Source organism: Oenanthe melanoleuca, chromosome 4A (genome assembly GCF_029582105.1).
Source record: "Oenanthe melanoleuca isolate GR-GAL-2019-014 chromosome 4A, OMel1.0, whole genome shotgun sequence".
In the NCBI taxonomy this organism is placed as follows: Eukaryota; Metazoa; Chordata; class Aves; order Passeriformes; family Muscicapidae; genus Oenanthe; species Oenanthe melanoleuca.
Window position 1 is genome coordinate 19,108,504 of NC_079338.1, and position 27,143 is coordinate 19,135,646.

Below are 27,143 nucleotides of genomic sequence, written 5' to 3' on the forward strand. Positions count from 1 at the left end.
CATCTCCATGGGATGGGTTAAAGGAGTTGAGTGTGTGCAGACATCTCCATGGGATGGGTTAAAGGAGTTGAGTGTGTGCAGACATCCCCATGGGATGGGTTATTGAGGAGGACTCAGGGATGTCACTGCTCCACTTGCACCCCTGACTGGTCTCAAGCCACCTGCTCCTTTTTTCTGGTTACTTGGGCTCAGGATGAGCCTGTAGCAGTACATAAAGAGGAAATGCTTATGAAACATTGCCATGAAGCAGTGAGATGTGCTCCTGTACCTGGAGGATCTGCAGAGGACAGTGGGATTTTCTGTGCCAAAGGAAAATGGGATTTAGCCCTGTATCTCAGCTGTATTCATTTTTGTGTTTTTTTCCTATTTAACCTTTTCTGAGAAGCTGTCTAGAATCCCTGGGTGTTGCTGTGACTACCCCTGTGTCCTGACAGCCACAGGCTGCATCTTCCCCTCTTCCCTCTGCAGGTCCTGCGGATGTTCACGGACTTCCTGTCCTTCATGGTCCTCTTCAATTTTATTATCCCTGTCTCCATGTATGTCACAGTAGAGATGCAGAAGTTCTTGGGCTCCTTCTTCATCTCCTGGGACAAGGAGATGTATGATGAGGAAATACAGGAGGGAGCACTGGTGAACACCTCAGACTTGAATGAAGAGCTTGGGCAGGTCAGAGCATTTTTCTGACAGTTTTTGCAGGAAAAGGTGGATGAAAGTGCCCTCCCTGCAAGGAGGCAATCCCTTGTGGTCCCCTCAGGCCAGAACTTCACCCTCTGTAGTGGCACTTTCCATTTAATGTGATTGCACTTGCTCTGGAACCAGATAAGGTTATAAATAGTGCATGAAAGAGCAGGAATTGGGTCACGCCAATTGTTTCCATATTGGGGAATATCAGGCACAGCACTCTGCGTGTCAGGGTGCTTTGCTTTCACTGCTTCAATTAAAAATTAAAAATCCTCTGTCTCTTTGAGGATTAAGGAAAATGTCTGCCCAGTTGTCTCCCTGGGCATCCACAGCACGTGCAGCAGTGCTGCTGCTGCACCCAGACAGCTCAGGCTTCCCTTTCTGGGAGACATGAGTGCAGGGCATGTGTACTGCCTCCTGCTTTTGATTTTGTTTTAAAAACAATAATAAAAATATACTTGGAGTAGCAATTAGCTAATTGAAATCCAGCTCCAAGATGCAAATCCCCCAGAGGAGGCAGCAGCAGTTCTGTAGGCACTAGGGCTATAGAAAAGGACCTCAGAAAGTGAATGAGGGGAAAGTGAAGAGCCTGGAGACAGATTTTAAATCTTCTTAAAAGAAGCTGCCTCCTGCCACCTGTGCAACAGGCTGAAAAACAGAGGAGCAAAGTAGCAGAACTGCAGAGTGGTGTAGTGGGGCACCTGCAGTCAGGTTAGGATAGCCAGGTGCTCCCCAGCACTGGCACAGGGGCACTCACATCCCCCAGCCCCTGGCTTTGTGCAGGGCCCCTCCTTGGCCAGCCCTGGTGGCAGCTGCCTGTGCTTGCAGGTGGAGTATGTGTTCACAGACAAAACTGGGACACTGACAGAGAACAGCATGGAGTTCATCGAGTGCTGCATAGATGGGCACAAGTACAAGGACTGCATTTCAGAGGTGGATGGCTTCTCCCAGCCTGATGGGCCCCTCAAGTACTATGGCAAAGCTGAAAAGGTAAGGAATGGTTGTGACTGGTGGCCAGCTCCTGGCTGGTGTGGCATTCACTGAGCTGTTAACCAGCCTCCCTCTCTCCCTCCTGGCCAGAGCCGTGAGGAGCTGTTCCTGAGAGCCCTGTGCCTGTGCCACACGGTTCAGATCAAGGAGGCAGACCAGGTGGACGGGCTGCTGGCACAGCCAGAGCGCAGGTGCACCTACATCTCCTCCTCCCCTGACGAAATCGCTTTGGTGAAAGGCGCAGAAAAGTAAGAACGGGACAATGCTGGTTTTTAATTCCCTCTCTGGTGGGAAGGAGGGAGGTGAGGGTGACCTGAAGGGGATGGATCCCTTCCCAGCCTCTCTGGGAAGGAAGCATGTTGTGATGCCATTGCTGAGCCTGGCCTGCAGTGCTGTGCCCTGGGGCTCAGTGAGCTCTCTGTTAAAGGGATGCTCTCTAGAGGATCTTTGCTGAGCAGCTCCCTGGGAGGCCCTGCTTTGCATTCCCTGAGAGCAGCCCCAGGTGCTGCAGTGTGCCCAGGTGTGGCAGGGGCTTTGCTGGAGCCCACATGGCCTTGTGCTTTAATCCCCTAGAAACAGAGACCATGTGCAAATTGCAGTGAAATTTTGCCTTGCTGTGCTGTGGCAAAATAATGGGATGGTTACTCTTGTCAGCCCCATGTTTGAATGCTGCCAGAGATGCTCAAGGCAGAGTAGGTGGGGATTTGAGCCTGGTCTAGTGGAAGCTGTCCCTGCCCATGGCAGGGTTTGGGACAGGTGATATGAAGATATTCTCCAGCCCAAACCATTCAGAAGTTCTGTGTTCTTGCCAGCCCCCAGGTTTGAGGTGGAGGCTGTTGCAGCTGTGTACACTTGCTCATGGCTTGTAAAGCTGCCAGAGATCCAGTGGACCATGTCCAGAGGCTCTCTGGGTCTGTGTGCTCCAGTGCCCAGGCTCTCCAGGGGATGGGAGCAGTGCCAGGACATCATAGCAGGCTCTGCATGGAGCAAACAAACATCCAGCCCTTAGCTGGGCTCCCTGAGCTCTGCTCTGCAGTGCAGGAGGTGAAACAAGAACATTGTTATGTATAATGTGTGCCAATGGGTGTTTTCAATGTTGTTCTGTCCTCTTGTTTATTGACAGGTATGGTTTCACTTTTCTAGGACTTGAAAACGATTTCATGAAAATACGAAACCAAAAGAATGAAACTGAGATGTAAGTGCTGCTGGGGCTGCTGAGAACAGGGCTGCTCTTCTGCACCACTCCCACCCAGCTTAGCTGAGTTTGGTCAACCTGGCAAGGTCAGAGCTGTTCCCTGAGGCTGTCAGAGAGTGCTGACCTGCCCTGAGCTCCTGTCCCATTTCCAGACACAGCACATCAAGGTGGAGGTGAAAAGGCTCGCTTGCAGAAATCCACGGGTGGTTTAGTGATGTCTAAATTCAGGTCCCTCAGGAGCCTGCAGTCCTTTGTATGCATCCTTCATCTGCACCAGCTTGTGCAGGTGGCTCCTGGGGTTCAGGAGGTGCCTGCTGACCTTCTGGGCTGTGGCTGGGGCTCACAGCAGGATACTGTAAGCCTGAACTCGTGATACAGCTCTGTTCCCTGGAAGCTTTTTTACCCTGTGCTCACAGCTTGGTGGACATCTGTGAGTCACTGACCTAATCCCAGCATTCCCTGAAAACTTGCCTTTACAAGCAAGTTTCATTTCTTACTTCCCCCATGAAGAAAGTTCTTATTTAAATGGGAGACTCAGTGTTAGCTGCTTGTGGCACATGGTGCCCCATTCCCTGCTGAGCCCCTGCCCAGCCTGGGGGCTTGGTGCACTGGTGGGAACCCACACCCCCAGTCCCATGCTCAGATCATCACAGCACTGCTGGAATTTGGGTTTTTCCCCTCCAGTTTCTTGTGCAGTAGCTGTAAAATCCATTCCCAGGTGGCTGATGCCACTTGTAGGGTGTATTGATTTCTGCAGCTCTTTGTTAGTGATTTTCTGTCTCAAATAGTTATTTTTGCTATTTTTCCTTTACTGAGTCAGCTTTTTTCCCCCTTTTCTAAAGGTACCAACTTCTCCACGTGCTGAACTTTGACCCTGTGCGGCGCCGGATGAGCGTCATTGTGAGAACCAGCACAGGTACAGGCCAGGGGCTGCTGTGGCTCCCAGCCTGTGTGCACAGCTGGGAAACTCATCCTCCTTACCCTGTCCCCCACAAAAGCTGAGCTCTGAGCTTTTCTAGGCTGGTCTAAGATTCTCTGCTGGTCTGGTTGCCATAGAGTTAACTTCCCTTTGGAGCAGCTGCTTGGGACCAGCAGCACATCAGGGGGTGGAACAGTGACCCATGGAGAGCTCCCTGCTCCAGGCTGGAACAATTACAGGGAGGACATGTGACAATGTCCCCTGGGTAGGATGGGGTTTCATGGGAATAACAGACAAAACTCCCGAGGTCACTGTCCCTCTCAAGAGTCAGCCCTGTAAGGTTTGGGATGCTGCTGTTACCCTCCCTGGAAAGGTTGCCAAGGCTACAGACACAGTGCCCAGCCTGTTGCTGAAAACTTGCTCAGAGGCAGGCAGGGACACCCAAAGTGTCACTCAGTTTTTTACAGGTTGGTCAAAGGCCATTTTGGGTAGGAACTGGGTTTCTGGCAGTTTTTTCTTTAGTCCTGCCAGATTTCCTGCTTCTGCATCACTTGCTATTGACTTTAAGTCTTTCTGCAGCTTGTGAGCACTACAAACTGTTTATACTTCACTTTTAGGAAAGTTGCTTCTCTTCTGTAAAGGAGCAGACTCCTCTATTTTTCCAAGGGTGCAGCAAGAAGAAATCCAACAAACAAAAGTCCACGTGGACCGCAATGCTATGGTGAGCACAGGGCTGGAATTTGGCTGGCTCTGGGGTCAGGAAAGCCTTATTCCAAAAATAGGGGTGTGACCTTGCTTTGGAGGGAAGTGTTGAAAATCAGAGTGTCACTTTACATTGTTTTGATGTCAGGCTTCTTCCCTTTTCTGTTTGGTTGGTTTCCACCTTTATTTGAAATACTTATATGGTCTCCACTGCAGTTGTGTCCAAGCATCTCCCAGGCAAGATAAAAATAGAAATAACATCAGAAGCCTGGTCCCTGTGGTGGTGGCTCCCAGTCCCTGCTCTCCCTGCTGGCTGCACACTCTCAGCCCTGGTCCTTCTCTTAGTTTCTTCCTGCACATAAAAAGCAGAACCATGATTACTCTGGTGGGAAGAAGTTACTGTGTAAACACAGAAAATTGCTCTTTTGACACAAACCAACAAATTTTCCTTGCCCTCAGGGTCAGTTCTGTCAGAAGCACTGATGGTAGACAAAAGCACCCACCCTAAAGTGAGGAGCTGTAAAAAATCTGGGTTTAGGGCATTTGTCCACTTTATTTTCTTTCCCTCCTGCTGCCAGGATGGCTACAGAACGCTGTGTGTGGCCTTCAAAGAGCTCACTGAGAAGGAGTATGACAAAATTGACAGACAGCTCAATGAAGCCAAGATGGCTCTGCAGGACAGGGAGGAGAAGATGGCCAAGGTGTTTGATGACACAGAAGCAGACATGCACCTGATTGGGGCTACTGCTGTGGAGGACAGGTAAGGAGGTGACTCCAGCACTGTGGTGCCTCTGCTTTCTCTGATGTGGCCTTGTGGCCCAGGCTTACTGTGGTGGAGCTGAACAGATGCTGGCAGTGTCCAGGGCAATTAATTACACCATGGCACAACCCATTTCACAGTGCCCTAGTAGCTTAAATTGGCTGGTATAGTAGGAATTGGGATTTATTAATGAAACTACAGAAATACTTGCACTTCTAGAGAGTGAATTAAGCTCAGAGCATTAATTTGCACATCAAAACAAATTCAATTCCACATTCAGTTATAGGAACTGCAACTGTAAATTAAACTCTTACTGGGAGGCCTAACAGTCAAGAGTATAAAGCATTGATTTCTCTTTTTGCCTGCAAATAAAGACTTGGTATTGCTGACTTGTAATCCTTATTCCTGTGGCAGGGGTCTCCCCAGCATGGGAAAAGTCAGCTATCTTCTCCTGAGCTGGTGTTATTCCTGTGGCAGGGGTCTCCCCAGCATGGGAAAAGTCAGCTATCTTCTCTTGAGCTGGTGTTCTGTGGGTGCAGAGCCAGAGTCAGGGCTCTGGGTGATCTTGTGCTTGCAGGCTGCAGGAGCAGCTGGCAGAGACCATCGAGGCACTGCATGCAGCTGGGATGAAGGTGTGGGTGCTGACAGGGGACAAGATGGAAACAGCCAAGTCCACCTGCTACGCCTGCAGGCTGTTCCAGACCAGCACTGAGCTGCTGGAGCTGACTGCCAGGACTGTGGGGGACTCTGAGAGGAAGGAGGATCGGCTCCATGAGCTGCTGCTGGAGTACCACAAAAAACTGATTCAGGATGTTCCCAAAAACCGGGGAGGCCTGAAGAGGTGAGTGGGCCGGAGGACCCAGCTGTGTGCATTTCACAGATCTGGGGGAGAGGTAGCCCCATGCTGTGGGCCTGGGCACTGGTTGCTTGCAACTGTGCCTGGTTCCTTGGCTTTGCTCATCATCTCTGGTATTAGTTGGCTTTGAACTTCATTGCCCTGTTCCTTTAGTGAAGGGCTTCTGTTAAGTGTAAGCCTTTTAAAATTGCTAAGCCCTGAAAAATAGACAGGAAGAAGATTAACCCAAAACCAATTTTTTTTTCACTAAGATGATACAAGCAGCTAGGTTGAATTCTTAGTCTGATTAAGTTTCAAACATGTTCCTTGTTGTGCCCCAGAAGCTGGACATTGAGTCAGGAATATGGACTGATCATAGATGGCTCCACACTGTCCCTGATCCTCAACCCTTCCCAGGACTCTGGCTCCAGCAATTACAAAAGCATCTTCCTGCAGATCTGCCTGAAGTGCACTGCAGTGCTGTGCTGCAGGATGGCTCCTTTGCAGAAAGCACAGGTATTTATTTATTTACCTCTCCCTGCCTGGAGCATGTTACTGGCTGATGTGATACACACTGAATTCATCAGCTGGGGCTTGACCTGATCATCCTAATCAGGCAGGACTTCTCCAGGCTGTGTGTGAGCTTCAGAGCATGATGAAAGCACACCATTCTTTCAAATCTGAATGCAAACCCTTTGTGTAGTATGCTGGCAGGAACCCATAAACCCAGGCCAATTAGACATAAACAAAACCTCCCAGTTTGCTTTTTTTTCTCCTTTCCAAATTTGTCAAGTGGAGTCAGTGACTTCCTCACTCCCAGCCTGACCAGTGATGTGTTTCTGCACCCTGGGATGTGAGAGCCCACCTTGGGAGAGCAGGGTCTGGCAGAAGGGAAGGGCAGGATGTTGCTGCTGGGGTTTGTTTTTAAATTCTGTCCTTCAGCCCTGCCCAGCTGGATTGGGCTTTTCCTCTGGTTGAGACTGCAAAGCAAGCAACAAGGGTTTTTATTAACCTGAGCTCTCCTGTTGTATTGCTGCTGTAAAATCCTGATTGCTTGTCCTGAGGGGAGCAGTGGGAAGGTCTCTGGAGGCTTTTAAACTGAATTTTGGGTTCTGCTGCTGTCCTTCTTTAAAATCTTTTAGATTGTGCGAATGGTGAAGAACACAAAAGGAAGCCCAATAACTCTCTCCATAGGGGATGGTGCAAATGATGTCAGTATGATTTTGGAAGCACATGTTGGAATAGGTAAGAGTCCCTGAAACACCCATCTCACAGCCCACACCTGTCTGGGGGTTCTCTGCTGGGTGCAGTTGGTGTTTCTGCACCAATCCCACTGAGAAATGTGGGAAGGCTGCTCTGGCTTTCTTTGGAGGCAGAGTTTAACTCCAGATTAATGCTTGAGATCATAGAATCATGGAATAGTTTGGGTTGGAAGTGGCCTTTAAAGGGTCTAACTTGTAATGAGCAGATCTTCAGCTCCATCAAGTTCCTCAGAGCCTGTACAAGCTGAACAGGAATGGGGCATCCACAGCCTCACTGTGCCAGTGTCCTACCACCCCCATTGTAAAAGAGAGAGATGAGATCATCACATACTGCTCACCTGTGCTAGCACTGTTCTCTCTGTCACTGCAGATAATTCAGAAACTCTGTGACCAGAGCAGTGGTAAGGATTGCTTGGGGCTCATGAAGAGAACGGGCACGAGCAGATAATCATGATTAGTGGCAGTGCTGGCTGGTGGCAGCAGCTCAGCACAGGGACCCATGTGTTTGCTGGGGCTGGTGCCCAGGGTGTGGTGCCTGCTCTGCCCAGGGACTGGCAGCAGGCTGGAGGCTCCTCCTGTCTGCAGGCTGGTGTCTGAAACATGGGAGGCTCCTGTAGTCCCACTGGGGAAGGGTCAGTGGGGAGAGAGAGGGCATGTTCTTCATTTGGGGCTGTTGGAAATGCTGTGGTGCCCCCTAACGAAGGGAATCCAGTGCAGTTCATCTGGATGTGTTTTTTGTGGAGAAACAGCTCTGTGGGGATGTCTCAGGAGGCTGAGCAGCTGCAGGGCAATAACTGAGCTGTGTGAGATGTAGGCCAGCCCATGGGGATCCAATTCCTTATCTCCCATCAGGTTTGCCTAGACACCCTTCACTGCACTTACACAGGAAATCACACAGCAGCCTAAATTTAGCTTAAAAACTCCAGAGGCAGGTCTGAGTGTTGTGGAGCCAAAACCACACAAAGTATTCATGTTTGGTCTCCTGGGACACTCAGGAGGGAAGCTCAGCCTTTGTCTTGAGCCACTGAGTGATGTGGGCAAACCCAGTTCAGGGTTCCAGCCCCTCTGGGATTAACCTTTGCCATGCTTCTGTCCCCAGGGATAAAGGGCAAAGAAGGACGCCAGGCCTCCAGGAACAGTGACTATGCTGTGCCAAAGTTCAAACATTTGAGAAAACTGCTACTAGCACATGGGCATTTATATTATGTGAGAATAGCACACCTTGTACAGTATTTCTTCTATAAGGTAAGGGGCAGTGTGCAGCTGGTTTCTTTGTTTATCCTGTGCATTTCTTTGGCAATAGAATAAAATAATAAACAGGAAAAAAATACTTGGGGTATTCTGCAGTTCTGTTTTCCATCCCTAGGACAGGCTGTGTCTGCCATGTGCCTGTCCAGTGAAAACTGCTTCCAGGGGGGTGTGAGCATTCTTCTGGTGTCTCCTGCAGATACTAACTGCTCACTGGATTGGTTTTGTGCTTGATTGAACAAGTGCCCTGCCTTGTCTGATGTTGTAATGTCAGACACTAATGCCTGATAACAGGAAAAACCATTTGGATTTAGACTAAGAAGTCAAGTGCTTCCCTGCTGACCATTTGTCTTTTGTTTTCCTAGAACCTTTGCTTCATTTTACCACAGTTTTTATACCAGTTCTTTTGTGGATTCTCACAGCAGGTAACTTTCAGTACTTTGTCTATAAAGGCAAGATGAAAAGCAAGTGGCATAATGAGGCTTCCTAGCACAGACTTGGCTTTTGGCATCCTGTCCCTTTACCACCTTGCTCTAGAGGACAGTAGGAGCTGACCTTGTTGCTCAGCACCATATCTGGAGATGATATTGAGACCATAACTGAAAAGAAAGAAATCTGCTTTCTTTCCTTTCCCATCCACCAGCTGTGGCCACCTTCCTGAAGTAATGAGAGAAGGGTTTAGCTGATTTATCAGTGCCTGATTTTGCTACTTCTGCTTCTCTTATGAGAACAAGTTTGAAAGGTTTTCTGATTTTTGTCTCCTTTGCTGCATTTCACTGCATTAAAAATGTCACTCAGAAGGAAGAACAATTCATTCTTTTATGGCAGATTTAAAAAAAGACACACAATGAGTGTTATCAGAGCTTTGCTTAGTCCAAGTAAGCATCAGAGGGGCAGATCCACGTGAGTGGGTTCGTGTGCTTGGAGACAAGAGCTTTGATTTTTGTGTCAACTTAAGGGGCTTTTGTGTCTATTTGGGCTCAAAAGTAACAGGAAGAGTAAATGGTGAGAGAGACTTCTCTGCTTGTTTTGGCAGAAACACTTGCCTTTCTTTTTTTAAAAAAAAAAGCTACAGTTCCTCTAAAACAGTCTAGTCTTTAGAGAGCCACAGGAGGCATCAATGTATTAATAGAAACAGCAGCACAAGAGCAGCAAGAGGAAAGCTGTGATAAGGGCTGGTTAGTCATGTTTATCTGAGGGATAAGCTGGAGATTGGACCAGCCAGTTACAGAGTTCCTGTCAGTGGGAGCAGGTTCCTGGGCAGTCTGGGGGTGCTCAGATGGGGCACAGCTCCCATCCAGTGAAGGGTTTGATCTGTAGGCTATGGAGGAGGCAAGGGCTGGAAATTTATGGTTTGATTTCTTTGTGGAGAGAAAAGAAGTGTTTCTCTGTCTCTCACTCAACTCTTTTTTCCCCTCCCAAGCCATTGTATGATGCTGCTTACCTGACCATGTACAACATCTGCTTCACATCACTGCCTATCCTGGCTTACAGCCTCCTGGAGCAGCACATCAGCATTGACACACTGACCTCGGACCCTCAGCTCTACATGTGAGTATGCTGGGCTGGCCCAGCCTGCACAGCTCTGCTAGCTGTGCTTTGAGCTCCTTGGTGCAGGAGTGTAAGCAGGAGTCCCTGTCCTGTGTCAGGGGTGGGATCCCTGTGAAATGCAGGAAAAGCCACTTCTGTGCCCCCTGGCTCAGCTGTTCTGCATTCAGGCTGAGCAGCCTTGTGTTTACTGCCTGTTGCTGCTTGCTTGTGCTCTCTGACAGTATCTAGTCTAGCAAATTGCACTGCTGTATCTCTGTGAAAGAGTGAACTGGAGGTGGAATTCATCCATAAGAAAAATGGAGCTGTGAGTGTGGCCAGACCATTCATTCATTCATTCCTGTTACCTTTGAGCCAGGCACGTGGTGGAGCCTGTAATGCAGGGAGAGGAGATGTAGCTTTCAGGAGGAAAAAAGATCCATTCATTTTCAGAAAGATGAATGATTCTGAAGCCCAGCTCAAGCAGGTGGTTTCTCAACTTGTCTCAATGGATGTGGGCCCCCAGGCTTCCCCTCCACAGGCCAGGTCCCCTTATCAGACCCCAGGGAGCTCTGCTCATCCATCCACACAGTTTTCTGCCACATTGCCCAGGGAAAGGACAGCTTAGACTGGCCCTCTGTGCTTTGCTTGTTGTTTTCTCTCCTTGCTTGCAGCAGGGAGAGGCTCCAGTCTTGCACAGAAACAGAGATGCTTTCCATCCTCCTCCCAGCCCTGCCCTCACACATGTTTGGGGCAGCCCTTTAGCAAAGACTAAGGAAGATGTTTTTTGGAGGAAACCCCTCTCTGTTTGCTAATTCCCCAGCCTGGTAGTCAGCCCTGTGGAAAAAGCCAGGTCAGGGCAGTTTGTGGCAGCCCTGTCCCTGTGGTTGGTGCTCAGCAGTGTGGCACAGGGCTGCTTGAGCCAGGAGTCATCTCTGTGCAGAGACAAAGGGAATTACCAGTGCCTGAAACACTGTGTGCAAGTTGCCTTAGGTATAGAAAACCAGTGAGTGCAATAAGAGCTGAGAACGGGCTTGGGTGGTTTTGAAGTAAACACTCAGAGCTATGATTGATTAGAGCTCTATTCCTTCACTCTATGCAAAATGCCACCATCTGTATTTTTAAATAGCTCAGTAATTGAATATTGTGCAACAGAGAGCACTAACAGCAGACCCTGTGCCTTCCCCTGGTGGGCTCTCTGGTCTCTGGGGTCTGTCTGTTGAGGGGAAGCAGCCTGAGTTTGAATATTCATGAGTGTGCATGTGCTGCTGGCTGCAGAGCACTGCTGGAGGAAGAGCTGAGCTGCTGCAGTGCAGATCCTGGAAAAAGCCTGTTTACCACCAGCACTGCAGGACAGAAATGGCAATGCAAAACAGAGCTGGCAGGGAGGAAGCTGCTTGTATTTTCTCTCCTTGCAATACCCCACACTTCCAGTCTGGTTATCCTTGCTCTTTTCTCAGACCCAGATTGGGATGTGTTAGAGTGTGGTCACAGCATCCTTGTGTGTGGGTTTCAGTAGGGTCTCCTTTCAGAAACTGCAGTTACAGGAGCCCAGCACCACACAGGTTTGCAGAGTCTACCTTGCTCAAAATGGATATATGGCTTTAGGAGTTAAGGAGAATAATGCAAAAAAGGTGGGGACTTTAAAGAAAATCATCTGAAAAGAATTATGTGGGGAACTGTTTTTAACTCTCTCCTGCCCTGAAAGCCCCCCTGTGCTCCCCAGGCCCTGTGTGTGGTCCCTGCAGAGCTCTGCTCACAGCCCATCCATTTGCTGCTGCTGCCTCCATGCCAGATCTCGTCCTGTATTCAGCCAAGAGCCTCCTGCTACAGCCCCTGTGATAAAAACACCCACCATACAATTCAGGAGGTTATTTTCAGCCTGTGCAGAAAAACACTACTTCAGGGAACAGGACTTGCAGAGCTTTTCTCAAAAAAGGACTTTGTGCATTCAACAAAAAGAGGGAAGCACACCACAGATCTGTAGCTTAACCTTGCTTTTAAAATTTAGCAGAAAATGTCAGATACCATGGGCAGTGCAGGGGCTGCAGGAGAGGGTCAGGACAGCATTGCCTCTATTCACTTTGTGCTTTTTCATCCAAGTTACCTAGAAAAGGGCAAAACAATTCATGTGCTGAACCTCTTGTGATCTCTCATGATCAGCAGCTGTATATGAAGTTTTATGCCCTGGCAGGTATTTTTGTGGATTCCCCTCTTGGCTCCTGCTGCAAGGGCTTTCTCCAGGGAGCTTTGTGGTGCATCCTGGACGTGGTGCTGATGTTCCTGTTCCTCCTCTCTTGGCAGGAAGGTGTCAGACAATGCAATGCTGCAGTGGAGGCCATTCCTGTACTGGACCTTCCTGGGAGCCTTTGAAGGACTTGTGTTTTTCTTTGGGGTTTATTTTCTGTTCCAGAACTCATCTTTGGAAGATAATGGAAAGGTAACAAAGGGAGGGAAGATGAGTGTTTGCTTTGTGCACTGCCTCTGCTGCTCCTGGCAGGGAATATCTGCCTGCTTCATCTGTGCAGTGTGTCTCCAGTCCTGTCCAACAGCCTAGCCTTGCTTATGGTGTGATTCTGCAGCAAATGCTTGAAATAAAACATTCTCCAGATTGCCATGGAAACAGGGCAGAGCTGGTTACCCTCACTAGGTAAAATGACTAGTCTTACACACAGCTCTGTTCCCACCCAGTGAGCTCAGCACAGTGCTGTGAGATCCCAGGGCAGGAGCAGTGTCTGTCTGTCCTTCCCACCAGAGCCAGCCTGACACTGGCATGTGCCTGGCTTGTTGAGCAGCAGAATCAGCCCACCTTGATGAGCTGTGCTTGTTAGACATGGTGCAGGGCTGCTCAGGGCTGTGACTTCAGCCCTGGTCTCCCTTGCCCTGGGGGAGGCTGCTGCTGCCCTTTTGCTCCTTTTTGGAGCCAGCAGAAGGCCCCAGCTGCTGGAGGCTGCAGGATGTTTTCCCTGCTCCTGCTTGCTGTGCCTCTGCTGTGGGAGCAGTGCTTGCATCACTGGGAGCTGCAGGGCTTAACTTCCTCAGAAAGAGGAGGAAAAAAGATGGAGGTCTCTTTTATTTTTCTTTAAATTTTTTGTTATTTTGCTGGTTAACCGAGTACAGAGCAAAGCCTTAGTGAGGGGTGGCTGCCATGTGTGGTGGCCTGAGCTGTTTCAGGATTCTTTCCCCAAGGGAATGTGCAGTGTATTACTAGATCCTGACTGATGGGAGACTTTTTTACACCATCACTTGTGACCCTTGAAAATACCTGAAGTTTACTTAGTGGCTAACACTTGGAGAAAAGCTGATGAAATTTCTGTCTGTATATTCACACATGGCATCAATGCCAGCATTTATGGCCCCAGCTATTTGCAGTCCGGCCCCTGTAGTGTCAGACCAGTGCTCTTCTGGCCATTCTGGTTGTATTTGAGTGGCACATGAAGCACTGGTATGTTCTGTGAATGCCTTCAGAGGTCAAGTCTGTGGCACCACACTAAGACCTGTGGTTATGTCCTGTTCTGTAAACACTAATGCCTGTGAGAACTACCAGCAATTGTTCATAATATCCATGTATGTTTGACTCGTTTTTTCACTCCTATTGACTTTAATTTTTTTGCATTTTTTGAAAACTTTTACATTTCACTTTCTGTTTTAATGTATGCACTCAGATCTTGACAGCCTTTGGTAAGCATCTCTCCCATTCATTGCCATCATTTGGATTTGTAGACAGTATCTGCTTTTCTTTGTGTGTAGTCACTGATAACCACAAACCCAGCAGGAGCAGCACCCACTGGTGCATTCTGCACAGGGGCTGCAGAGAGGTGATGAGTGGTGAGAAAGCAGAAACTGAGGAAATTGCCAAGAATGCAGACGGTGCAATGACTTGTGTCCAGGGTGGACATTGCTGATAGTAGGAGAGTGTCCCTGTCACTGTCCCAGCTCACAGCTGTCTGTGTGGCACTGCATGGCTCAGGGTGGCAGAGTGGGTGTGAGGGGTGTGTGTGCTGGAGCCTGGCAGTGTCTGTGTGCCCCAGCAGTGCCCCTGGCAGTGTCTGTGTGCCCCAGCAGTGCCCCTGGCAGTGTCTGTGTGCCCCAGCAGTGCCCCTGGCAGTGTCTGTGTGCCCCAGCAGTGCCCCTGGCAGTGTCTGTGTGCCCCAGCAGTGCCCCTGGCAGTGTCTGTGTGCCCCAGCAGTGCCCCTGGCAGTGTCTGTGCGCCCCCCTGGCAGTGTCTGTGCGCCCCCCTGGCAGTGTCTGTGCGCCCCCCTGGCAGTGTCTGTGCCCCCCAGCACTGCTCCCTGCCAGCCCTCCCTCAGCCCCTGCTTGCCCCCTGTCCCCCCAGTGTCCCTGTGCCCCCAGGGCAGGGCAGGGACGCCTGTGGCAGTGCTGTGTGTTTTGCAGGTCTTTGGGAACTGGACCTTTGGGACGATTGTTTTCACCGTGCTGGTGTTCACTGTCACTCTCAAGGTGAGCAGCCCCTCCCTGCAGCCCTTGCAGGGCTCTGTGTGCCCTGGGAAGTCACACAGGGAATGTGTTCAGCTGTCTGTGACTATTTCCCACCACACTTAAATCTTCTCTTCCATAGAAGCAGAACCTGCTTACTTTCCTTTGTGTACTCTGTGGTCTTTAAGTGTTGGTGTTGTTTAAATTATTTTTCTATTTTTTTTCTCCTCTTTTGAGGACTCCAGTTGGTTATGGTTGACTTTTCCCCACACTTTTACCTCCTGATGTTCAGTTCCAGCAAGAGGAGAGGAGCAATAGAGAATTTGGGTTTGTCCACCTTGTTTCAGACAAGGCTGTGTCAGGCTGATCACAAAAGCACACGTGTCAAATAACAATAGCAAATCTATTTTGTTTCATGGAGCTTTCCAGAGCAAACTGTTTGCATAAGACCTTACAAAAGGTCTTTTGTGTTTGGTTCAGGACAGCAGGTGGTGACAAGAGGCAATTACTGTGCCTGTAACCTTTGGATGTTTCTTTCCTGTAGCATTAGGGGTTGCATCAAATTTATTCCATTAAAAAATGTCAGTTACAATTAGAATGTCTCTGTTTCCCTGTAACATTGTGGACATTGAAAATGTTTTTCCTGGTGCCCATATGCACAGAGGGAGCTGTTTGGAGAACCTTCAGCCTTAATGTGAAAGCACTGAGATTGCATTTCAGGGCACCCCACCCCACTCTGCATCTACAGCCTGTTTTGTGTCTGTTCCCACAGCTGGCGTTAGACACCCGCTTCTGGACGTGGATGAACCACTTTGTGATTTGGGGCTCCCTTGCTTTCTATGTGTTTTTCTCATTCTTTTGGGGAGGAGTCATTTGGCAAGTATCTTTTCTTCTTTCCACTGTGTTTGCTGGGGAGTGCCCAGTGCACTCACTGGGGATCCCTCATTGCCCTGGGCCCTGCAGTGGCAGGGTGTGTGCAGCCCTGCTCCTTCCTGTGCTCAGGGAGGAGGGGATGCCTCCATCAACACCCACCAAAGCAGGCTCTAGAGTAAGCCTAAAAAGGGTCTGTTTGTGCATGGGGATGAGAGAGACAGAAAGAATTTGTGGTGGGAAGAACCCCAGTGAAACAGAAGGAAGGAACAGGTGAGGCAGATGCAGAGCAAGAGGACCTGGCCCTCTGGGACAGAGGGAAACATAAACAGGAGAAAGCCAGGTCGTGGTGTTGAAATCATGGATCTGAGTAGAATTTCTTTTGATTTGAGAGCACCCAGGGTTTTAGGTTTAATGTGTTGCAAAAGCATAAGTACATTACAAACATTAGCAGTTTTGTGTTTCCTGTGCTGCAGTCAATGTTCAGTTGACAGAAAATTCACAGTAAATTCACAGTAAACAGCATTTCTGTTTTACACCTCTGCTTTGCCATGGGCTATTGGCTGGATCCCTGATCCAGCAGCCTGCTATTAAGGGTGTGGAACAGATTTCAATATTTTGCATGGGGGTCACAAGCTTTAGCTCTTCAGGTAACTTTTGCTGATCAACAGATCCAGATCTGCAATCTGGCCACATCTCTATGCTAAATGGGAGTTTTCTACTGAAAACTCCAATATTTTTGATGTAACAGTAACCAAAAACTGCTTTGGGATCCTTGTCCTCAGTTATTGATGAAGTGTTTTTCACAAGCAGCTCTTGGTTCCTCTCCCTCATCAAGGGAAGGAGGAAGGACAAATCTGTTGTGATTGAGAGACTCTGGATTTCCACTGTCAAAACCAAACCAGAAGCTATAGCAGCAAAGTCTGGAGTTGAGATAAAATGTCCTGGTTTTTGATGAGGTGAACAATTTATTTTTCATTGATGGCGGTTAAATTCAAACTCCTTCCCACCCTGAAAAGAAACAGACGTGGAAGATGCAAAATGGATCATGACAATGTTCCAGAAATAGTGCAGCTGGAGGCAGGAGATGCAGTGGGAGAAGGATAGACAGCCTGTTTCTGTGCTGTATCCATCTGTCTGACAGGGAGGCATAACTGCTAATAGCTTTACCTGAAGTCTCCTTTGGTTCTGATCTTGGAAAACCCATGTTAACCAGAATTTATTTGTATCCTTTCTTTTTCAGGCCTTTCTTGAAGCAGCAAAGAATGTATTTTGTATTTGCTCACATGCTGACTTCTGTTTCCACATGGCTGGCAATAATTCTCCTGATCTTTATCAGCCTTTTCCCAGAAATTCTTCTAATAGTTTTAAAAAATATAAAAGAGAAAAATCATCAGGTAAGGAACAAGATGATGTATCACACTATTTTTAGGAAGACCTTTCTTACCCTCAGGCACTAGATGAACCTCTAGGAATCCCACATACCACTCACATCTCAAGGAAACCTTTCCAGAGTCTTGTCATGTTCTTCCACATGCCAAAAATGTCAGGAAGTTATTCTAAAAATGCTGCCTAGATCTGCAGCAGGGAGAGTCCCCCTGTTCCTTTCCTGAGTTGCCTTCCCTGGGTGGGATGTGGTGTCTCTAGAGAAGTGCACAAGCCATGTCCAGCCTGAGCTGATCACCAGGCACACCTTATCTTGTCCTGAAAAAGCTGCTTGTTGTGCCAGAAAACAGCACAGGATGCTCCAGGTGTGTCCTCAGGTGCCTGTGCAGTGGGAGCAGGGCAGGTCTGGTCACATTTGCCCATCCATAAATAACCCAAGGCTCAGACCATGATGTTCACTCTCCCAGGAGGTTCTCAGGACTTTTTAGAGCTTTCCTTCACTGCTGGGGAGGAGGGCTCCCTTTAGAATGGAAACCTCTTTCAGGTTTTCTCCTGCAGGTGGTGAAGGTCAGCAGTGCCAGACTGTGCTGAGCCCCTGCCTCTTGTCTCTGCTTGCCCACAGGGGCAAAAACCCCAAAAACATCAAAAACAAACCCTGGGGTTTGCATGTCCCCATGCAGAGCTGCAGGGACACAGCGTGGGCTCACAGGCAGCCAGATGCCCCCCACCCCTGGTTATTGATGGAATCACAGCATGGCTGGGGTTGGAGATCACCCAGCTCCAGTCCCCTGCCTTGGCAGGGATGCCATTCCCTGGAACAGGCTGCTCAGGGCCCCATCCTGACCTTGAACACTGCCTGGGATGGGGCATCATCAAAGCTGAAAACAATGGAGATGGAAGGAGAGCTGTGGTTGTGTTTGGGGAGGATCCCTGGAGCTTCTTCCCCTTGAGTCTGGTTTCACAGTTTGTAGCTGGACCCCCTGTTGTGTTGGCTGGGAGTGAGCTGCTCTCAGCTGCAGCCACAGGACAGTTTGGGGACATTTAGGATACTGAAGGGTGGCCTGGGGGTTTCTGAGCCCCAGCTCAGCTCACCTGGGAGGTGACCCATTTCTGCCTTCAGCTGCTGACCAAAGATCCATCCCCCCTTGCAGTACTGACTTTCAAGAGTGCTTTACATTCATTTCACAAAGGCTCTTGTGAAATCACTTAGCAAAGCAAAGTGAGTGTCAACTAGAAAAGTCTCCTCAGATGTGCATCCCAAACCAAACACAGGCTGAGCCATATTTAAATGCACATTCTGAGTAAGAGCTTTATTCCAGGTGCCTGAAGGAGATACCAGCTCTGGGTATCTGTGTCAGCCATCAGACACCAAAGGCAGCTGCCTCATTTCTAAAGGCATCTCAGACCAGGTAGATGATTTCAAATCAAAACCTTTATTGAGAATCCTGACCTTAATATTGAAATAGAATAAAGATCAGTGTCCCAAGGGAAGCATTAAGTGGACAAAATTTGGGACACAACTTGGTGGCCCAGGGTCCCTTCTGGAAGGGGAGGATGGATTTGAGGCCAGGCTGTTGATCCCAGTGGGACAGGGTTTCACCCCAGTTTCCTGTAACACAGTGCATCAGCTCTGCTCAGCCTTTATTCAATTTTCTGTGTGAAATGTGGTTGTTTTTGTTTTCTTTTGGTTCTGTTTTTTTTTTTTTTAACTGCAAGGCGCATTTGTGTTTTCCTTGGTTTCTGCCTTTCTCTTTCTTGTACTGCAATTTTCTGTCTTTTGTGCTGTTGTGAACTAGGTAACGAAGCGCCTTCCTTCCTCAGGAACATCCACTATCTTCATGCTTTCTCAAACTTCCAGCAATCACAGCTTTTCTTGGAGTGAATAAGGTGATTTCCTTTCTGAGTCGCAATGTGTTGCTTGCTCAACTGCTTTTTTCTTCCTTCTACTGCCTGACTCCTGAGAACCCACATTTAGATTTGCTCACACAGCAGAACCTTGCTTTTCCCCACCTTCTGCCTCAATTTAAATCTTTTGCTGAAATGTTTCGTCTGTCTCTTCCCCTTGGGTCTCTGCTGCACCTCAGGTGGGTGAGCTGGTCGTGCTCAGTGAGGGGGACACAGACAAAGCTGGTGACACTCTCCTTCCTTGCTGTAGTTTTGTGTTAGTGGAGCAGGTAGGAGTGGCACAAGGTGGAATTGATGCTGATTGTCCTCTGGATAATTTGTCAAATGGCTCAGGCTTGTCTGACCTAGGAGCAGCTTCCCCAGAGCCCACCTTGCCCTGTCCATCCCACTTGTCAGTGCTGCCTTTGTTCTTTGTGTGATGAAACCACAGCCCTCACATCAAGGAATGGTCTGGGCTTGCTGACCATGGGTCTTGTGGGGTCACCCACAGCAAAGCACCTTGATTGCACATCCCTGGTGTGTGGATCCACTGCAGCATAAACCTCCCAGCATTTCAGAGGCAGGCTGGTTTGTGGCCAGGGGTGTGGGGTCACTGTGGCCAGCAGGCTGGGCTCTCTGTGCTATAAGTCTCTTTGCCTCGCTGTTGCAGAGCAGCAGGAGGGCACCTGAGTCATTGTCGGCCAGACCTTCTGTCAGACCACTTCTTTTAAGAACATTCTCAGATGAGTCTAATGTGTTGTAACAGGTACCCTGTCTGGAGGAGTTGGGATGGTTCTAAAGGCATTGATTAACCAAATGTAACTTCCTCCAAATCAATTAAACCGTGGTTCTTGTAATCCTCCGGGCTGTCGGTGTGGGGCACCTGTCCTTGTGGAATGGAGATGCAATGCTTGGGATGCATTTTAATTTGGGGGTGTTGTACTCTCAGAATCTGTATCTGTACTGATCCTTTCAAATATTTGACAGAATCTAAACAAATATTTCAATCTGACTGTGACTTCAGTCTCAGCAGAAAATTTGAGAGTGCAGTCTGAATGTGAAAGCTAAGCTGATACATCTACAGTGAAGGATGGAAATCAGTTGTTAAAATGATTCCAGTATTGCATCTGAATTGTACCAAAATCCTTTCTCTAGGGTGCATGCTGTTCTGTCAGATAGAAATAAGTTTTAATTCATCTGCCTAGGTGGACACTAAACAAATGTACTTGTCTGTGTGTCAGCACATGGGAAGAGGCATGGCTGGGTGTCTGTGTCTGTGCACACACCCAGAGCATCCTCATGACTTGACTTGATTTTAAACTTTGTAGTAAGCCAATAGCAGAATAAAAAAAGTAAAAGTGCCTAATTGAATTCACAATTCTGCTTTCAGGGGGGATGTTATGTGTGGTGTCTGCTGCAAACATAAATCTGCAGGTTGTCTACAAACCTCTCTCACCTGTGTGCCCACACTACTGCTAAAGAAATCAGGTTTATGGGCATGGCAGGGCCAGCAGCCAGTCCTTCCCCACTGACATTAGGGGGTGCTCTCCACCAGCACATACTGGTGCAGACTGGTGTGGGAGGTGGCTGGGCCAGCACAGAACTGGAGCCACAGTGGGGCAGATGCCACTTTTAGACTTCCATGCAGCATTTTGCAAATTGTGAAAATTGATTTATCATCTGATTACTTGGTTGTGAATGATATTTGGCACTTTTATCATGGGCTAATCATTCTTCTTCCAATTCTTCATAATTTTTTTTTAATAACCAGGGAAAAGGTTTGAGAGTTTGGGAATGTAACAGTTGCAATACATGTTTGTTTTCCTTCTGATTTTTGCAGGCTGGCCCCTTTGATCTGCCTGTGTTAGTGTCATACAAACGTATAGAGAATGGTTATGTGAAGGCTGAAGATGCTGTTACTAATTTGGCAGAAAGATATCCTCTCAGGATACCTTAAAGTGCTCCACACAACCACTGCACATTGTCATGCTGTAGGAAACCCGTGGTTTTGAGCTGGCAGTGCCCTTTGCTAGTGCCAAGGACTGTGAGCAGCTGCTGACAGAGCAGCAGGGCACTGGCCCCACCTTAGTCTTTGGTCTTGTGGCTTCCCTGCCCTCCCAGAAAAACCAATTCTGCCAAGTCCTGCGTCACTGGAGGCTGAGAAAGCATCTTTAGGAGTTCACCCAGAGCAGCATGGATGGAAGTGCAAGAGTGCAGTGCCAGCCCCCCTCACGTGGGGGTTCCTCTGCCCTGCAGATCTGTCCCAGAGAGCAGAGCTGCTCACAGCTCCTGCTCTGCCTGACCAAAGAAGTAGCACAGACTTCAACCCAGCCCCATCCCCCCAAAACCTGAAGGTGCTGGGAAGAGGCTGCAGCCCTGGAGCCCCTCCCAGCCATGGGTTCCCAATTTCACACAGCAGGATCAGCTGAAAATTTGGGAGAAATCTTTGCTGCTCCCTCGTCCAGGAGTAGCTGGAAACAGTCTGTGCTCTGTCCACAGCAGTGTGTCTGTGTGAAGACCTGCAGTGCTGGGAAGTGCCAGAGCATCCTCCCAAAACCACTCTGCTGCTGGGTTTGTTCCTGCTGGAGGATGAAGAAAAGGTGGTTTTGTGGCTGTTTGTGATGGAAGGAACACTTGGGGGGAGAAAGGAGTCCCAAAAGTTGTGCTGTGGCAGACTCTGAGCCCCTGCCCAGGTCTGGGGCTGTGCTCACATCACTGCACTGTGCAGTTGCTCCAACACTTTAAAGGCCTGAGGGACAGTGCAGTCCTTGGCTGATCCCAGGGACATGGGCTGTGCCTGTGAACCTGTACAAAACTGCATCTTGAGTTATTTGCACTAAGAAAAAAGAAGACAGTTTAAAATCAAGTACATGAACCTGATTTTATTTTATATTCTATTTGTTTTTTAAATTGGCATGTTCTTTTTAAATCTGCCTGCACCATGGTCGTAGGAACTTTTCTCTTTAGGTTCTGCACAGCAAAGGTGAGATGCCTGACTCAATTTTATTTTTTTCCTCTGATACTTCATATGTGGAAAGAGCAGCTTTTTTTGTTGTGTTGTCACAAGCAGTGCCAGCCAGCTCTGTGCCACTGCTGGTTGGTGTGACAGTCCCTCCCTCGTGCTGATGTCCCAGAGGAACTCCTGTGAGAGCAGCAAGCTCTGTGCTGGGTTTGGCTCCTGCTCCTCAGGCTTTGTGTCCTGTACGTACAACAGAACAATTTGGGACTAGACAGAGCATTCCCCTCACCAGATTCTGTTGAACTGCAGACTGTTAATTTTTGGAAGGATTGAGTCTTGCTCTCTGGCTGCCATGGCTGTGTTTGTGGTGTGGATCAGCTGCTGGCACATTCCCTGCATCAGGAGGATTTTGGATGGGCCTTACCCCAGTGGGAGAGGAGAGTGCACATCCCTGCACGCCCCTGTGGCTGCTGGGCCATCCCCAGCACGGGAGGGGACGGATGGACAGATGGACAGGACCCTGTATTATACACTCTGCACTGGCCTCACCACAAGCAGAGTCTGCACTGTGTCAGTGGGCACAGCTCAGCTCTTGCTGCATGCAAGGCAGGAGCTGCACTGCCAGCATGTGTCCTGTGGGCAAAGCTTTCATTTTCTTCTTGTTTTCTTTTTTTCCCCCATTTTCCTAGCTCTTTTCACAGACCTAGAATTCAACTTGCAGACCTTGTCCCGTTCTCTTCTTGCTGAAATGTGGTGCCTACAGGTCGAGTACACAATGAATACAATGAAGACATGCTCTCTATGCCAAATCTAACCATTCTCCTTAAGTACACGGTTGCTGACTTGTGTTTACATAACCTTTCAGAAACAGGCACTAAACTGCCTGATTCCTGTGATTCAAAACCATTCCAAGCCCCAGTGGTCCCAAGCCTGACACCTTGCTTCTGTTCTGTGTCATGCTCTGCTCCCAGGGTCAGCCTGTTCCCCTGGAATTCCATTGGTGATACCAGCAGGAACAGTGAGACTTGAACTGTTGAAATAGTCATGGGAACAGGATAATTTCTGCTGCCTGTCTCAACACAGCCTCCTGAGACCCAAATCTTTCTCTTGGTGTTTCCAAGTGTCCTGTCTGCAGCTGGAACGAGCCCTTGCAACAGCTGAATGTTCAACCCAAGGTGTGTGTGCTGCCAGGGGGGTGGAATTCATGTGGGATGTCCTGAATAGCAGCTCTTCTGGGAAAATACAGCTTTTCTTGGGCTTGGATCTTCAGAGGGTGTAGTGTGGGTGCAGCCAGGCTGCCCTGGTCTGCAGGAGAGCTGATCCTCATCACTCAAAAATTCCTATTGCTGTGGGTGACTTGTGAAATCAGGAGACCCCTTCTGAGGTAGAGAGGGGGAGAAGTGGTGGCAGGGGCTGTAGGGCAGCAGGACTGATGGCAGTGGTGGGTGCTGGTGTGTCCCCTCCACACTCCTGCTGCTCCTCAGGTGCAGTAAAAGGTCAGTACAGACTTTTCGGTGGAGAAACTTGAAGGAAAAAAAGGCTGGGTTTTCTCATCATAATTTGTCAAAGTTTTATCACTGACTAGTGACACTGAAAGATAAGGAAAGTTAATTAAGATTCCCTCTAAAACTCTTTATGTGATAACAGTGGAGCTTGGTGTAGTCATAGCGACTCTTCAAAAACTAATCCTAATCGTTATGAGAATATTATAAATGACTTGGAATCGCATAAAAGCTTCAAATTGAATTTGTATACACTCAGTTGAAAAACTTTCCTAATACTGCACCGTTTATCCAATTTCCCAGCTATGAATTTTTTTAAAAAACCATGTAGTATATAGAAAATGTAAATTATATACAGGCAATGAGCAGATACATTTTCAGCTTCTTGCAAAGAAAAAGGACTGCAACCTTACATTTTTTTCACTTAAATGCAATTTTATACATTTATGTTGCTTTATATCAAGGAAATTGAATGTGAATGTTACCTTTTATGAATGCAACTTGCTCTTTTTTTCATTACAGAAACTTTTGTTTGAAGTAATCAATAAACTTTGGTATGTTGTTCTGATTAATATATATTTGTTGTGTGTCTCATCTCTGGATACTCCTGGGGTCAGTTGGCTGTGTGGGCTTTTCCAGGGCAGTACTGGGGGTCAGTCAGCATTTTCACTGGGGAGGTGCCAGCAAGGCCATGCTTGGTTGTTTGGTGTGGAGCAGCATTTGCCTAAGGAAATGCTGCTTGCTTCTCGTGCATTTTTATTTTTCCAGCAGTGTATCAGCAGTTGCTGGTATCAGCTGCTGTGCATAGCTGGCCTGTGTGCTCTCAACTCACTCCCCTCAAAACGAATCTTTAATTAAGAAAGTGAATCCTGTGAATTAAGTGAATAAATTGATTTCACTTTCTAGAATAGGTGAACCCAGGGCTTCAGCTGACATGCAGGAAGGGATGGGAAAAACCTAAGCCCATGTGCCTGATTTCCATTCACAAAGTGTTTCCTTACTGCTCTGTTTTGGTTCTTGGTTCTGTGTGGTGGCTGCCTGTAATAAATAAGGATTTTTGAGTTCAAAGTCTCGAAGTACACAAATGAGGTTTGCAAAGTGCTGGTGAGGTTCAGGCCCAATATTTGCATTGGTGAAATTCCAGCAAGGAAACTGCTACAGCACGACTGGCAGTGTTTGTGTAATGTACAAGAGATACAGAGTTAACTTTCTTTTTAAGCACCGGGGTCTGTTTCAAGCTGCAATGTTTGTAATGAGAAACTGACAGTTTGAAAAATTCAGTTTTGGCTGCTGTGATCCCTGCAGCTCCCATCAGGCCCCGCAGGACAGATGGCTGAGCTATTTAAAACAAACTAACCTTTCCAAAGCTGCTCGTGCTATTGGAAACCTGAGACACGCATTGAGAATCCTAACAGCGCCGGGGTGACGGTGAAAATCACCTCCAGAGAGGGAGAGGGTTTTCCTCTGAGCTGGCTGACAGTGTGGGAGCTGCCCAGGTACTTCAGACAGCACCAAAATGAGCATTTAAAGCACCCCTGTACCCTCGTTCGGGAGGAGAAGCAGTGTCACTGTGTAAGGTGACTTTAACAAGGACAGCAGCATTCAGGCCAGGCTGGGTGGGAGGGCTCAGGGTGTCCCTGTCCCTCCTGTCCCTGCAGCTGGTGCAGGACATGCACCCACAGCGTTCTCACTGCTGGGACTGGGCTTTGCTTGGGCATTGTCACACGCTGGGGATAACCTGCTAAGCTGGAAAATACACTGGCCTGGAGAAAGGGTGTGTGTGTGCACCTGTGGGAGTTCCTGTCCAAAACCAGGAGCTGTAACAGCAAATAAGGTCTGACTGACAGGGGAAGGAGGGTGGGAGAGCAGACTGGAGCCCTTTTGGGATTTTTCCATATTCAAGAGGAGACATAAAATCCTCCTGATTAAATCTGCAGGTGTGGCTGGCTTCAGTGGGGCCAGGATTTCTGCCAGGCTGTGGAGGGTCTGCTCCACCTTGGAAAGACCCACACTGGGCAGAACCCCTGGATGAGGGCAGTGCTGCTGTGTGCTCAGGAAATCCTCCTAAAATCCTCCAAAATCCCTATTCATGGAAACCAACCTGAGGTTATTTACTCTTCTGCACAGGTAGTTTGCTGTTGCTGTGCTTGCTCCAGAGGTGAGCAATTCCCTTGGACATCACTTTGACTCCAACCTGTGTTTAGCCTGCTCTGCTTTTCCAGTTCTCAGCACTTGACTGAACAGGTATTTTTGAAGGGTGAATCCTCAAATCCAAATAATGGCTCCAGTCTCAACCCAACCTTCTAGCTTTAATCTGGGAAAGGGAAGAAAAAAAGTTGGGTTTCTTTTTTCAAATTCAAGAGGTTTTGAATTTTATTTGAGTGGGCTTTTTCAGCCCCTGGTATGGAATTAATGAAATTAGTTGGAATTCTTCCTACACCTTCTCCCTAAGATTAGATTTGAGGATGAGGCATTGCACCCACATGAAATAAATCTCTGCAAACAGGTGCTGCAGGTGCTGTCAAGATTTTCCACAGCTTTAAAGGGCTCTTGCGCCTCACACAAGTTCATATGTGCCACCCTCAGAGTGCTGAACATTGCTGTGGGGGACAGGAAATCCTTGGAAAAGAAGCTGCCATGCTTCTGGCTGTCATTGTTTCTTTTTAAATCTGTCTCCTTGCTCCTTCTCTCTCAGTTTTGCCTTCTGTTCAGAGAGCAAGAAGTGGCTTGACTGCAAAACCTTGGGGTGACAGCTGCATCTTCTACTGCTAGCTTCATTCTCCCAAAATCCTGTGCCAGAAGAGGGTGTGTGACACTCAGTGGGGATGAGCTCCAGCAGACATCCCCTGCACAGGGGTAGAACAAACAGACTTTGAGCACTGGGATGTGTCCCTTTCTCCATGAGCTGTGGCAGTTTAGGACAGGCAGCACTCCTGCAGCAGGAATGCAACAGGAACAGGGCAAGGCTCTTCCTGACGTGTGGCCTTCCCCATCAGACTGATTTGTTCATCAACTCTCCCTGTCACACAAGTGCTTCATGACCAGGCAGAAAATCCTCTATCCAGACTTTGGTGGTGAGAACCTGCTGTGCCACAAACCAGGAGCACTGCCTGAATGGGTTGTTTTTCCTTGAAAAATTCAGTATCCGTGTAAGAAGGAGCTACCAAAAGATGCTGGGTTTTATATTACCTCTGTTAGACCCTGGCTCTTTAATTAATAGCCCTGACTGCTGGAGTGTTGGGAAAAGGCTGCTATTACAGTGAAGAGCATAATTAAAAGGTTGTTTTGGAAAAACAGGAACATCTACTTCTCCATGCTGCCTTCCTGGGCAGCTCAGGCTGCTGGTGAGAATGAGCTGGCATCGTTTGAACCTCAGCATCAGAACTGAGAGTGATGGCTCAGCCCAGTGCTCAGAGCTCTGGCCAGCACTGGCTGCAGTGTGGTTTAATGTAGTTCTCATCAATTGTTCAAGGAATTTGCTAGAATGCTGCTTGCAGAGGATGGAAATGCTTTTTATTTTTCCTACAGAAGTGCTATAGGCACTAAGGCAGGGAGTAAATCCAGCTGCAGGGTGCTTTGCTGGGGGGCACGGGGTATAGGGGTAAATTAAAGGGAAAGAAAGGAATAAAAGGGAAGGGAAATGAAAGAAAAGGGAAAGGGGGAAGGGAGGAAAAAAGCAAAAGAGGGAATAGAATGAAATAATGGAAAAAAATAAAAAGAGGGGGCAAAAGAGGAAAAATAGGGGAAAGGAAAAAAGGGGGAAAGGGGGAAAAGAAAAGGGGATGAGAAAGTGGGGAAGGAAATAAACTAAAGAAATAGGAATAAAGGGCGAAAAGAAAAAAGGAATAAAGGGGGAAAGAGAAAATAAATAAAGAGGAAAAAAGGGAAAAAGAGGAAAAAGGTGGGGGGGGGGGGCGACAAGGAAAAAAAAGGCGGAAAAAAGGGAAACAAACAAACCAAACAAATCAGGAAGGAAAAAGCGGGGG

General features: G+C 48.2%; 1 protein-coding gene across 3 annotated transcripts in view; it reads left to right on the forward strand.

The window, feature by feature from the left end:
- The window catches only part of ATP11C (ATPase phospholipid transporting 11C), a 51,232-nt gene extending 27,499 nt beyond the window's left edge, over positions 1 to 23,733 (forward strand). For 2 of the 3 annotated variants that reach the window (XM_056491340.1, XM_056491336.1), the window contains exons 12-29: positions 469 to 666; positions 1,510 to 1,671; positions 1,762 to 1,919; positions 2,795 to 2,866; positions 3,709 to 3,782; positions 4,403 to 4,506; positions 5,066 to 5,247; positions 5,825 to 6,088; positions 6,424 to 6,598; positions 7,225 to 7,327; positions 8,444 to 8,589; positions 8,958 to 9,017; positions 10,016 to 10,143; positions 12,424 to 12,559; positions 14,515 to 14,580; positions 15,329 to 15,432; positions 16,670 to 16,823; positions 20,537 to 23,733. In XM_056491340.1, coding sequence (XP_056347315.1) covers positions 469 to 666; positions 1,510 to 1,671; positions 1,762 to 1,919; positions 2,795 to 2,866; positions 3,709 to 3,782; positions 4,403 to 4,506; positions 5,066 to 5,247; positions 5,825 to 6,088; positions 6,424 to 6,598; positions 7,225 to 7,327; positions 8,444 to 8,589; positions 8,958 to 9,017; positions 10,016 to 10,143; positions 12,424 to 12,559; positions 14,515 to 14,580; positions 15,329 to 15,432; positions 16,670 to 16,823; positions 20,537 to 20,653 — 2,403 coding nt within the window. In that variant the 3' untranslated portion in view covers positions 20,654 to 23,733. Of the gene's footprint in view, positions 1 to 468; positions 667 to 1,509; positions 1,672 to 1,761; positions 1,920 to 2,794; positions 2,867 to 3,708; positions 3,783 to 4,402; positions 4,507 to 5,065; positions 5,248 to 5,824; positions 6,089 to 6,423; positions 6,599 to 7,224; positions 7,328 to 8,443; positions 8,590 to 8,957; positions 9,018 to 10,015; positions 10,144 to 12,423; positions 12,560 to 14,514; positions 14,581 to 15,328; positions 15,433 to 16,669; positions 16,824 to 19,366; positions 19,463 to 20,536 lie in introns of all 3 variants that reach the window. The other variant, XM_056491337.1, reaches the window with a different exon arrangement.
- Positions 23,734 to 27,143: the final 3,410 nt, after the last annotated feature.